This window comes from Syngnathus acus, chromosome 5 (assembly GCF_901709675.1).
Source record: "Syngnathus acus chromosome 5, fSynAcu1.2, whole genome shotgun sequence".
Classification (NCBI taxonomy): Eukaryota; Metazoa; Chordata; class Actinopteri; order Syngnathiformes; family Syngnathidae; genus Syngnathus; species Syngnathus acus.
In genome coordinates, this window is record NC_051091.1 from 3453450 (window position 1) to 3467075 (window position 13626).

General features: G+C 39.9%; 1 protein-coding gene across 7 annotated transcripts in view; it reads right to left on the reverse strand.

The window, feature by feature from the left end:
- Positions 1-1078: 1078 nt before the first annotated feature.
- Positions 1079-13626, reverse strand: part of chl1b (cell adhesion molecule L1-like b) — a 35607-nt gene continuing 23059 nt past the window's right edge. For 3 of the 7 annotated variants that reach the window (XM_037251897.1, XM_037251895.1, XM_037251896.1), the window contains 9 exons: positions 13194-13416; positions 12265-12300; positions 11912-12027; positions 11570-11774; positions 11327-11449; positions 10190-10369; positions 5601-5732; positions 4899-4971; positions 1079-2164 (listed from right to left, as the gene is read on the reverse strand). In XM_037251897.1, coding sequence (XP_037107792.1) covers positions 1960-2164; positions 4899-4971; positions 5601-5732; positions 10190-10369; positions 11327-11449; positions 11570-11774; positions 11912-12027; positions 12265-12300; positions 13194-13416 — 1293 coding nt within the window. In that variant the 3' untranslated portion in view covers positions 1079-1959. Of the gene's footprint in view, positions 2165-4700; positions 4807-4898; positions 4972-5600; positions 5733-8359; positions 8619-10189; positions 10370-11326; positions 11450-11569; positions 11775-11911; positions 12028-12264; positions 12301-13193; positions 13417-13626 lie in introns of those variants that run through there. The other 4 variants (XM_037251899.1, XM_037251898.1, XM_037251900.1 and 1 more) reach the window with 3 other exon arrangements.

A 13626-nucleotide genomic window follows, 5' to 3' on the forward strand; every position in this document is an offset into this window, starting at 1 on the left:
AACCATATGCTCGGCAAAACGTTGAGCATATCAGGGGAAGGATTATGTCGGGAGTGTGTTTCTGGTCTCAAGCCCGGTCACATACTTTTGCGTGCACTTTACTGATTTGTTAATGTTCTACTTTTGTATTTTATCATGTCGCCTTAAATAGATTTGGATGGCCTTGCGCTGTGCATGTGATGTTTGTATGTACTCACGTGCTACATGCTGCTTTTATTCAATAAACCAGATTTTGTACAATTGGTGTTTTGAGTCTGCTTTTTGGGTTCCAATAACACAACCATCAATCAAGACCAAGGGTGTTCCATTCCTTTTCAAATTAAATGAAGGCCAGATAATGACAGTTATGAGACCAAGCTATCGAGTTGTCTTATTCACACCACCATATAGGCAATACTATTTTACCCAGTCCTTTATTTAAGTATGTTCCTTGTCAAAGTTTTTAAGAGAAAAACATGATTTTTTTTTCACATCGTATGGTTATAATGTAACGAGCGATCACCCCCAAGCACTCTTGTAATATTAACCAAAGTGTCCATCACTGATAACTGAGGTTTGTGAAATTTGCAGTGTCACAGTGTGAATATCTTGAGCAGATGTGAGAGCCCAGTGAAACTCAATTCCCTGCTATCAATCATCAGACTTGATTACAGCTCGCACTTTCTGGTCTGTTGCTTTTCTGAGCCTGTGCCTTTGAGTTCTCATGCTTCCTTTTCCCAAAGCATAATGATTCAAAAGTCTTCAGCTCTGAAAGATGTTCTGGTGTACTGAATAATGTTTAAGTCACGTAGCAAATAGGACCAGTCGCGTTCCATTTTAAAATCATCGGCTCAATTAATGCTAATATCTGTCTTGTTTATTATGGGTACGGAGCTGCAGAAAGGGGATCATTTTTTAAAATCCATGTTGTCAACTGATGATACTTTTTGGGGCAGTAAATGTATCTTAACATTAAGCAGAGTTAACAGGCAAACAAGGCATTTAAAAACATGTCAGAAAAGACAATTTAATACATCAAAAAACACAAATTAATCTTCCAAACATGCAAAATGGCAAATTCTTTTTTTTTTTCATTCATAAAACAATTCAGTGACTCTGGTGCTAGACTTTATGTAAAATAACAAACGACGTGTCAACTGTAACAAAGTGTTTCCTTTCGTTAACATTTTTGTAATATTTTTACACACTGAAATGATGTAATTTGCAAAAAAATATATATGTTGAAATCTCAAAATCACCTATTCTATACGTCCATCAAGTGACATTTTGTAAACTGGGCTGTTATAGCGATCAAACAATAAAGATCGTATTCCCTATGAGGCAAAATGACAACATTTTTACTTCTAACATCAACAGAATCAGGACTCAAAAATATGTATGATGTCCAGTAAAATACCACTGGGAAGTAATAAGTTAAGAAGTAGCCTTTACAGACAGATCGTATTGTGAAGCTATCTCAAACAGGAAAGATAAATCACAAATTACTCTGCCAAAAGAATGCGTTTGAATTTATATATATATGAATGAAGCAGATCCAGCAAAGTTCTGAATATCTTTTTTTAGCGAAACCAACAATTCTTCAAAAAATGGAAAAAAAAAAATGCTCATAAACATTCACTTTACATTTTCTACAAAAATGGGGGGAAATGGCGGGGGTTAACACACCACAGAAACACGCCCCAAAATAACAAAATCAAAATATATATATTAAAAAAAAACATAAATCCACAGTATGCAAGGGTTGACACTATATAAATACAAATAAGTATTTATAAATGGTCATTGAGCTGCAAACAAGAACTTTCGAAAATGGACGTCAGTGCCATTGACAAGACGTATTGCATTTGACACAAAACGTGTGGTCTACCGCACTCTCCTCTGTGTTCCCTTCCATTTGCCCCTGTGAGCAGTTTTAATGAAAACGGTGTGCATGGCGGAAGATGGATGAAGTTGGGCTGCTCATGCCGGGCTCTGTGCGGCGGCTTTGATCTCAGATGACATCCTCTTCTCCTTACGGCCGGCGTACTCGCCAATAAAGGAGCCATCTTCGTTGAAGTGAGTGTCTTCTTCAGCGTAGTCGACCAGGCTGTCCCCGCTGTCCCCCGCTTTGATCTCTCTGCTCAGAGAGCGGTGGCTGCCTTTTAGTGGCTTCTCATCATTGTCGCTGTTGGAGAAGCACGATGGAGTTATATCTTTGCCATGGATGGTTTGGTATTTACTCATGGAAGCCTTGGTTGCATTTCTTAAATGTTTGGAGATAATTCATTATGTATTCCCATTATCATGTACCGTTTTTTTCGGACTATAAGGCGCACCTAAAAACCTAAAATTTTCTCAAAAGCCGACAGTGCGCCTTATAGTCCGGTGCGCCTTATATATGGACCAAATTCCTAAATTTAAACTGGCCCGAAACATTGTGTCATGAAATCAATCATAAGTGGCCCGCTGAAGACTATGAATCATGAATCAAAAAGACTATGGATCACTGTTTTGTGATTATAAAGTAATTTGTTGCGTCTGAAGTTGAAATAAAAAAGATAAAATGGAGAATGATTTGATTTGGATTAAAAATTTGACATGATGCATTAATGGTGCACCTTATAGTCCGGTGCGCCTTGTATAAGGACAAAGTTTAAAAATGGGCCATTCATTGAAGGTGCGCCTTATAATCCGGTGCGCCTTATAGTCCGGAAAATACGGTACTCCAGGAATGATGCTAAAACGGGGCTAGTATATAGCCATGGCAAAAACCTGTGTAGCCCCAGTCAAACCCCTCCAGCATTTTATTTTATATCCAAAAATATATTTATACGTTATTATCTCAGTCTCTTTATGTAACTGTCAAGCCCTGGCAAAAACCTGTGTAGCCCCAGTCAAACCCCTCCAGCATTTTATTTTATATCCAAAAATACATTTATACGTTATTATCTCAGTCTCTTTATGTAACTGTCAAGCCCTGGGAGAGAAAAAACAAATCCTGCAGCCGTCTTTAATATTTTCTCTCCAAAGTATACGACTGGAATTAAAAGAAATGACTGCATAAAAATAAAAAGTCCATATTTGAATGGTTTGCTTAGCAAAACGCGAATTCTGATCAAGTTGAGACACTATCAAATATGAATAAAAACAGAATACAAGAATTTGCAAATCATTTTCAACTTATGCTCTTAAAATACATTAGAAAGTCAAAAAAAAGTGGTGGGTTTCTTGGATCTTCAAAATATGCCTCTGTGAATCCAATCCAAAGTGCAAATGGGGCACCGGAGCCGTTGCTCTTGAGAACTGCTCCAAATGGCTCAAGGCCCAGTCAATACTACTTACATAATCAAAAGTTCAGCAAGAATATAAAGAACTCTTTACGAATTTCTCATGCAATGAAAGGTAAAATTCTGCCACACAAAGACATTTGACTTGATACTAACGTTGTCAATGCCACTGATTGGGAAATTACAGTACATCACAAGTCATGCAGGGGTAGTCTGTCGTAAATTGGCACACTACAGGATTAATGAAACGTGTACGGATAATACTGCCCCAGAGAAGGGTTGCTTTCGAACACTGATTGCTTTCAGCTTCCTGCTGTGTCCTGGGCACTCTATGCCCGGTGCCATCAGAGCAGGAAATGGCAGCATTTCAACATTGCTACAGCTCCCTTCAGAAAGCAATGTCTATTAAAAAAAAGTGTGCACACCACACTGAAGGCGCTTTGTGACCAGAGGAACTTTTACTAGTTTGAGAAATTGTCATCATTCATGTCAATTTGTAAAAAATTGGGGAAAGCCTCACCTCCACCAAGCAGAACCGATGGGTTTAGCCACAACTCACAAATCTAGACACTGTCAATCCAATTGCTCTTGTGTATTCAAGTAAAATGTCAAGAAAGAACACAAAATGCTGGCTTTCCTTCATTGCTGATCCTTTTTTTTCTTTTTACTGCAGCCATTTGAACTCTTAGCATGTTAACGCGCCAAAAATCAATTTCCAGCGTTTGCAACATAATGGCGAACAAGCGGTTACTTGTTACAATATCCCTCGCACAGTCAAAGCCGCGGCATAGTGAGCAAATCATTGCCTTTTGGGACACAAATGAGGTGAGAAGTTGCTTGTTGCCAGGTAATATATAGTTTGCCATGTGAGCAAATGCCATGTATTTTACAGATGTGTATACATATATGCTATTTATATATGTATGTCTATACATTCATGAACACAGATATAAATATATATGCACAAGTACGGATATTAATACACTATATAGTATATACACTATATATTTTTTTTTATACATATATAAATATATACATGTACATATTTGTATATGTATACATATATGTATACATGAATGTGCATACGTGGTGATATGCATACGTATATGTATATACGTATATGTTTACATAAGCGTACATCTGAGTTTTGCATGTGAAAAATACAGTAGCAAGCTGAAATCAACCGTATCTGTTGGTGGAAACATGGCTCATAAATTGAGGGAAATTGTGGTATCCTCCATTTAGATGTGTAACACTTATAAAAAAAAGTACACCATTATACGGGAATTATTCCCTAAAGGTTGGTCTAAAGCAGTCCAGGTTTTTTTTTGTGTCCCTAACATTTCCTAGCTCTCATTGGTCAGAAATGCCTTGTGCCTAATGATAGCTGGATGCAAGTGCTACTGCAACAACATTGATGTGCAAACACCTCACATTGCTATTGCTGCTCATCGCGTACGTTCCAATTCCCCAGCACCATCAAATTTCTTCCACAGAAGAAGTATGAGGCTCCGTGTCAACCTCATGAGTGTTACGTTCTCTTTGCAGCAGTAGGGAAGAAATAAAGAGTCGCACTGAGATGGGAGCAAAGAGACTTAAAGAGCAAAGTAGCGCTTTGAGGGTGTCACTTACCTGTATTCGCAAAATGTGTCGTCATTCATACCCTGGGACTCCACGTCTGGATGAAGGTCTTCTTTTTCTTTTACTGCTCGCAAAATGAGGAAGACAATGTCAAACACATGCTCAAGGGAGCTGCAAATGAAAAGCATCGTCTCACAACTCACGACTATTTTACAGTCAAGCTCGTTAATGCAAGTCAGAAGGAGATGTTCTTTTGGACGGAACATTTACAATTAAGTGATTTACATTGTACATGGGGGGCGGTTAGTTTTACACAAATAATCGCCATTTGAGACAACAATAATGGGAATTTAATGAGAGAACAAAGAAGTGAGCTGCGTATCCCTTTTGTTTTCATGACGGGTGAACGATACCCAGACACCAACCTGATGGCCATTAGCTGTGAATAATAAAGGCAATTACCAACTCTCCAGATCCCAGTAGAAGAAAGAAAAAAAGTCAGCTAACCATAACACTTGTGTCATCATTAACTGCACACCAACAAGTGCAACATTTGCATATTGTCCTGCTGTGGGCTCTACATTGTTTGTAAATCTGAGTGTGTAAATAATGAAACACTGAAATGCAGAACAGGAAAAGTAATTTCCTACCACTTATTTTTCTACAAAAATAAACTATTGACACAATGTGTACTGTAGTATATATATATGGAGTACTTGGTGTGATTTCATAAGCTTCTTGGTGAGCACATACCTGAATATTTTCCTCCCTTATTTCTGTTGACAAAACAGGCAATCAGCACGATGAGTGTGAGTAGAGCAATGGCGCACAACAGGCCAATAAACCAGCCCTGGTTAGATATTCCGCCGTGGATGCTGGCAAGACCTGAGGAGAAGAATACTCAGTGACTTTGACATACCTTGACCTTTTTATCGGACACCTTGATTGAATGTTTACATCGACATCGCCTATCTGATGCGGAAGCAGTCGTCCAGTGATGGAAACGCGCCAATATTAATATTAAACAGCTAATTCGCCTGTCTAATTAATCAAGTATGGAGCACTATACAAATGCAATTCCTTGATCCATGCCGCCGGATTAAATCCTTTTGACAATGGAGGACCACGCTCCCCAAGGACACACCTGTAGTCAGTGCGAGAGTGGAGGTCGTTTCAATGTCCTACTTTTTGTTTTTTTATCGGAGGGGGGGGGGGGGGCAGTAATCTCAGGTCGGTACACATACAGTGACCTCGGCCTGTGCATGGGTCTTGGACAAAGTTACAGAGCCAGAAAACTCATTTTTGTCTTGCAACACCATCACTCAAAACAGAAATTTTGACTTCCTCAGCAAAATTCATATCTTGCAAACATGGTGTGATGGTAAACACAGTACACACTGTCTCATCTTTTTTAGATTTAAATGAGTTTTTTAAAAGTTATGTCCGTGCCTCACTTGGTTGGATTCAACGTCACACAGCAAAAACATCAAGCTCACTACGCTAATAATGCAGCACAATGGAGTAAAACTGGCGAGTTGATAAGTTTCCAACAGGCTACAACACACAAGCATATACCCAAGTGTGCCTGAAAAGCACGGCTGGAGAAGCTTAGAGTCATTTGTTCAAGAAGACAAGCTGCTATCAGACATCTATGTGCGGTCAGTGATAACTGCAAACACGGTAAACCAAAGACAAACTAGACTTTTTAAAACAGCTAAATGGTACTTGTGTGAAAGTGGCCAAAGATTCATCCTTTAGAAAATAAATGGCACTTCCGGACAAAGATCGATTTGCGCAGCAATGCTTCCCTGTCAAAACATTTTAGTGGGGTAGTGAATACCTTTACCACAAATAGAACTATGGATTTTGGACGGGCGGGTGGAAATGTCAGCACACAGAGAAAGATGAACAGTTAAACAGCAAGTAAAATGGCGATCCCACTCGACTGACTTTCCTGTTGACCAACTCATGCAAACGCTTAAACTGCTAGTGGAGAAAAACCAGGTAACTTTATTAAAATTGACTGGCAGTTTTTATTTTCTGAATCTCTTCTTTAATTTGCATCATCAAACTCAGACCTTACAAGTCAGCTGGGGAGGAACAGCATCTAATAATGTAGTGAATGATGTGCATCATTAGTATGCCTTGACAGCTGCTGCCTGAGCAGGTCGACATCAATCCACTTCATTTCCCCATGGCAAACATGCAAATCTTCTGTCCTGCCTTCAGCTCAGGTGCTTTATTTACTCAGGTGATAATTCAGCACACATGGACACCTGCGTCTGCGTTGCCCATCCAAACCCGTGCAAATGACACCCTTTGACTAATGTTGATGGATTAGTTGGCGACTATGGTAATTCCAATCATTGGACCTGCACAATGCATTTGACTCAGATCAGACCCTGAACTAAAAATATCCTTAGGCTGTCTCCTGTGTTGTGTGCTTTTTTTTGTGTGTGTGTGTCATTGCACTTCTCAGCTTGCTATAAAAATGCAGGCGAAACCAGCTGCTCAGACAACAGGGGAGTTCCTCTATAATGCAGCAGCAAAGTCAAAGGGACTTTTGGATAAGGTGACGCCACCAAATATTCTGATATGACTACTTCCAACAGCTTCCACTTATCCATTTATCGCACTGGCCTCTAAATATCAACCTCCCAGTATGCGCTCGCAAATCCCCAGAATACCCCCGGGAGGATATTCCTCTTCATTTTCGCTCCGCTCAGAAAACTTCTTGTCTCAATGCGGTACAGCTGCTTAGCCAGTCAGGTGACTGTTGGGTCAATACGCTGCCGTGTAGAGTGGAGACTGGGGCCTAAGAAATCAATCACTGACAATTAGATGTGTTTGTCTCATTCAAGTGATGCATTCTCCAGCTACACTGTCTGGCCACAATATAGATCTTGTAGCTTTGAATCCCTTTGAAGGAGCAGGATAATAAAAACTGTATTAGAACTAGAAGATTAGTTGGTAGTAATGATGGGAAAATTAAGCTTCATGAACCATTTGTTGTATTTTTTTACTCATCTAGACTAGAGGACACTATTGGTTTAAAGAAAGGGGTTTGAAAATGTTAATTTGCTTTCAGGCCATTTAACCAACAACTGGTTCATGAAGCATCTTGAAGCTTCATTTTGCCGTCACCCGGCAGAATCCCTTACCGTATTTTCCGGACTATAAGGCGCACCGAACTATAAGGCGCACCTGCAATGAATGGCCCATTTTAAAACTTTGTCCTTATATAAGGCGCACCGGACTATAAGGCGCACCATTAATGCATCATGTCAGATTTTTAATCCAAAACAAATCATTCTCCATTTTATCTTTTTTATTTCAACTTCAGATGCAACAAATTACTTTATAATCACAAAATAATGATCCATAGTCTTTTTGATTCATGATACATAGTCTTCAGCGGGCCACTTATGATTGATTTCATGACACAATGCTTCGGGCCAGTTTAAATTTAGGAATTTGGTCCATATATAAGGCGCACCGGACTATAAGGCGCACTGTCAGCTTTTGAGAAAATTTTATGTTTTTAGGTGCGCCATATAGTCCGGAAATACGGTATACTTCTGCTTGTAATTAGCAAGGGCAATATATCGTGCTCACTTTACACACATTAAAAATTGAATATATAAGTAATCACACATTTCAAATTGCTCTGACTAGACGTTTGTAAGTTTTTTATGCTTTATTGTGGTATTGAGGTGCTACCTATGGTGGACTGAGTGGATTTGATCAAAGGGAACTTGGGGGTGCTTGGAGCTGATTTGCCTGAAAAGAAACATAGACCTTTAGGTTATTAATCATTATAGGGCTCGTATTACTACCTAGAATGTTGGCATGCATGTATTTTAACTATTTTGTACATTAGTGACTATTCATGCTAATACAGTGGACAAAATTCTGCATGTGTAATTGATTATTTAGTCAACTATGACGATCTGCTTCTAACTCCCATCCCACGCACACACACCTCGTTTTGCACCTTAAAGTGTCTCACGTCTGAATCATAAAATAACATCATACATGAGAAAATGAATTATCCCTTGGCCTTCTAAAAAGAAGAATTATTGATGAGGCAATTAGAGCTAAGAGGAATATTTTTTTTCTCCGTAACATGCATTAAGTGCTTCCTGCTGGTAGCAAGGAATTGGTATTGCTACCCATCTGCACACAAATTATGTTCAAACAGTTTTGTGCATATAATAAAAACACATGAATCGTGCCACATGACTAAGGCATAGCAGGATTTTTTTGAGAACTATCCCTAAAATATAAATTCATCTTCATGTTCTAATTTCAGATTGTATGTGTGAAATGCCATGCATCTACTATGCTCTTCTACTAGGGCCATCATCGGGAGGCAGAGTGGGAGCTGCAGGGGCGTAAAATGAATGAAAATAAAATACAAAAGGGACACGCAAATGCATTGCTAAGCAGGCGTTCAAACACATTTAGACATTGCAAGATCAAAGGTTCCGCTTGAAGCGAAGCACGACAGCAAGCAGACAACAAAAAACTGCACAAGGCGCTAGCCAATATTCAACTAATACCTTTAATACTTACGGTAATTGTTACACATGCAGTGATGTAAAAATAAAGTGGAATAAAAAGAAAATTCTTGTAATCATTTCTTTTTGCTTTTTATCATTAAAAAATAAACAATCACAGACTGAGACAATTAAGTTTGCGGGATTTGTAGCTCAATAAATTCTATGATGATACACTGATCCGAAATTAAAAGTACAGACATCTCGGATGCCTACGGTCTGTTTATATTGAAACTTAAATATGTATCGGTTTCATTTCCTGTATAATTTGTTCACGAGAGGTGCGCCCTGTAATCCCCAACAAATAATATGTCATGAAAAAGTGACAATTACATGCAACAAGCTGGATCATTATACAAATTCACCCGGCGTCTTTTTCATGATTGCACAATTCATTATCGGAACCTTCAGTTACTCCCCGCTCAAAGCAATTTTCTTTCTTTGCTGATTGTCTCATAACTTGCACTTTCCATCCAATCAATAAGCACTTGCTCTGTCAGTGACAAATGAAAAGCTACAGTGCAAACATATTAAATTGTTTGTCCCCAAATATAACTTAGTGGGACAACAGAAAAGCTTGGCTGCCCAGCTGGCTGCAGCTTTTACAGCCTGAATGCTGTTTTAGAAAACAAAAAATGGCTTTGTTACACGCCTCACTAAGCCTGGATTATACAGAAGCAATTCTGGGCCATAACTCTAATGTTGTTGCCTCTTAATGTAACCCCAACACACACCAGTTGATTCAATCATATTTGAACGCTGTTGCTTGCCGCTATTACTCACTTGCTTCAAGGGTGGTGGTACTTTCCTCGCTGCTATTGGGCCCGCAGCCCACCCTGGTGCAGGAACGCAGGTGGAACTTGTATTTGCTTAAAGGTTCCAAGTCCCGCAGGGTCCACTTGGTCGTGTCGGGCTTGCTGATGTCAATACTCTGCAGTTGTCCGACTTCCTCTGTGTTGTTAACTACAATCGATGACAAGGTGACAAAACAAAACAAAATGTGTTAGTAGTGAAGCTTTAAGACACGGTGGAATATGATCAAACTGTAGCTCTACGATTTAAGTTTTGCAAAAAAAAAAAAGTCACATACAGTATCATTTGAAAATTTGGCACCACATTTTATTGTATTTTTTGTACTATAAGGTGCACCAAATTATTTAGCACGGTCTCACTGAACAGATTTTTTCGGGGGTGGGTTGGAGCCTTCTAACAGCTGCTCCTTACCTTGAAATAGTACTTAAGCAGGGACCTTAAGCAGCTGGCTGCAATGTCCTTAACTTTTTGCACAAGGGGACTTTAACATAGTCACACCTCAATGAGTACCTCAGCTTTATTGCTGAGGCGCATTCAAAGCGTCCTCTCCTGAAATACACGGTGACATTTGGCCCTCTTCGCCAGCTGCCAAATCAAACTCAATTAGCCAGGAAATGCAGCAACAGGATGATGTTGGAAGTTACTCCCGAGGTTCACTTTTACTTTTGTTTGAGGAGAGCAGTGTGTCAACACGGGTTTATGTTCGCTGATCAAATCCTGTTGGGACTGCGAGCTATTGCGGTGATGTCCCGTGCAAACTGCACACAGTCAGGAAACCTAACAAACTCTGACATAATTGTCTTGCTCTGCATGAGTCAAGCAAAGGTTTTGACAAGCAGACCTGACATGTTTCCTGGACACAGATTTTGACATCGGTATGACCTCCAATTCATGGGCAGCACGAGTCCCGTTTCTGTGATAGGCTAGCCAACATGACAAGCTAGTTTATATGATGACAATGTGACCAGAAGATGCAAAAGTGGCGTGTGGCAGTCTATTCCAAAAAATTGCAAATTTATTCATGTGGAATAATCCTTCTTTAAATATTGTTTTCTTGTGGTGAGATTAAATCTGGTTCACGTATTTTAATAGAGAATGGGTACCTACTTAGCTGATACGCTAAAAGGTATCCTGTCAGAATCCCATTAGGCTCCGATGGTGGGGCCCAAGCCAGAGAGACCGTGTGCTTCTGTGTATCAGTCACCTTGAAAACTGGATTTTTCTCAGGAACTGCGGGGGTAAAAAAGCAGTTGAATTCAGAACCCAAATATCCCTTTTGTTTTCACTCGCTATTGCGGCTTCACAAATTCTAAATGAATACACTCCATGTTTTTTTGCCCACAGTCCTACCTCCCTCCGGGGTTTTGAAGTTGACGGGATGGCTGCCTGGACCGTTGCCGCGACCGTTAAAGGTCATGACAATGAGACTGTACTCAGAGAAGGCTTGTAGTTTGGGTACGATCGCGTGGTTGCGGTCGCCAGGTAACGTCAGCGTTTGTTTGTGTCCGTGGCTTTTCTTCAAATCCAGCAAACTGCGCAGACGCCACCAGTTAATCTATGCACAACGAAAGAGACACTCAGTACCGCCTTGGAGGAGGATGTATAGGTGAGGGCGGAATGAGAGCAGCAAACGTTTAGAGCAGGTCAGGGTTATATCTTGGCGAAAAAGAAGGCTCTGTTTTGAAGTATTACCCGGTAACCTCCCAGATGTCCATGCAACTTGTCCTTGTTTACACGAGTCCAGCTGACCTTGACCGCTGAGCTGTTCATCAGCACCACAGCAACATCCTCAGGTGCGGCGGACGGAACTGCGCAGGCAAACACAACAGAAATATATAGCACGCTGCATTTGTGAGACAGAGAGAGCTACAACTATTGTGACAAAATCCAATTTACATTTGAAAGGCTACATCACAAAGATCAGACAAGGCCGGTGTCGATATCTTGGGAAAACACATCACTACGGGGAGCTCTACCATCAGCCACAGAAATGTGTAAAGTAAGTAACATCAAGGACCATTTATTTTCTATCTAGAGGTCGTGACCTGTTTTGGACTCCTGAGGACATGTCCAAAAGAAAGCTAAACACACACAAAAAAGAATACAGGTGGTTGCTTTTCCAAAATTACACAAGTGATACTAAAATATTTCTTTCAAATATTCATGGATGGCTGAATTTATCGATGAATTAGTAAAAGTGAAGTAAAATGACTCTTTTCTATTTCATCTTGTCCTTTCCTTTCATATTAAAACAATAGATCACAAAAAACACTAGCTACCTGAAAATTGACTGTTCAATATCTAGAAACCGTGTGAGTATGTCAGAAGGGAAAAATGGCTCTCAGAGGATAGAAATGGATTAAATTTAAAGTTAGATATCCAGCAACTGAAAACATTGGTTTGAGTATTGCTGTGATCTTAAAAGTAAGAATTTACATCTATGTGTTGCTCCTGATCTTAGTAAATTGAAGCATAATAATTTGTTATATTTTATACTGAATAGTGAAAACTTTTAGGCAATTTATACCAAAAGGGTGATCCAGAAAAGAACGTTATTCTTTGTAATTGGCGAATGATCTTGTTTCTGGAAAATGACCACTCGTCCCCATCAATATGAAAACGTGGTAGAAAACAAACGACTATAAAATGCATTATTCTGTAGAATTCAATGTCATGGCTTCATGAAGTTATTCCGAAGCAGAACGTCACAATGTGCGAAGAAACAGTTGCTTATTCCACACAGTACATCCAACAAAGCTTGAAAACCAAAATGTTGAGGTCCCAAACATTCTTTCCTGCAAGGGGAAAGATACAATCAAAGTTGCAGCCTGTAGCTGTTTAAAATCAATAAGGAATAAAACCAAAACACTTGGGTGAAGCCAATCTCCTTAAACACAAGCGAGAGATACTGTCAGCAGCAAAGATTCAAAACGAATTAGTGTCAACCAAATTAAAAAGGCGGGTGAGTCCTCACAATCTTCGCCGGAGTAGCCAGTCACTACGGTGGGCTCGGGGCCCCAACCCTGGTTGTTCCTGGTTTGGATCTTGATCTCATAGGGCACAAAGGTGGGTGTCTTCTTCACCACGAACGAGTGTCTCTTCACCGTGTGCTTCTTCCAGTCATCCTCCAAGTCTTGCCGTCTGTAGCTCACTATGTACTCCAGACCGGGCCCGTTGTGTTCAATTGGCAACAAGGGCTGAATAAAAAAAAGAGGATAGGGCGGGTGAGCGAGGTGGCTTTTAAACCCGGCTTCCTTTATTGTGTAAAATAGCACTTGTATTTCTTTTCTCCAATGTCACTCCTTCCATTTCACTAAAATGAAAAGTCAGTCCCCGGTGGAAGAAAGCCATATCGAGAATCCAGTCCAACCCAGCGGCGCCTGGAAAGCGGACTTTAAACCGATGAT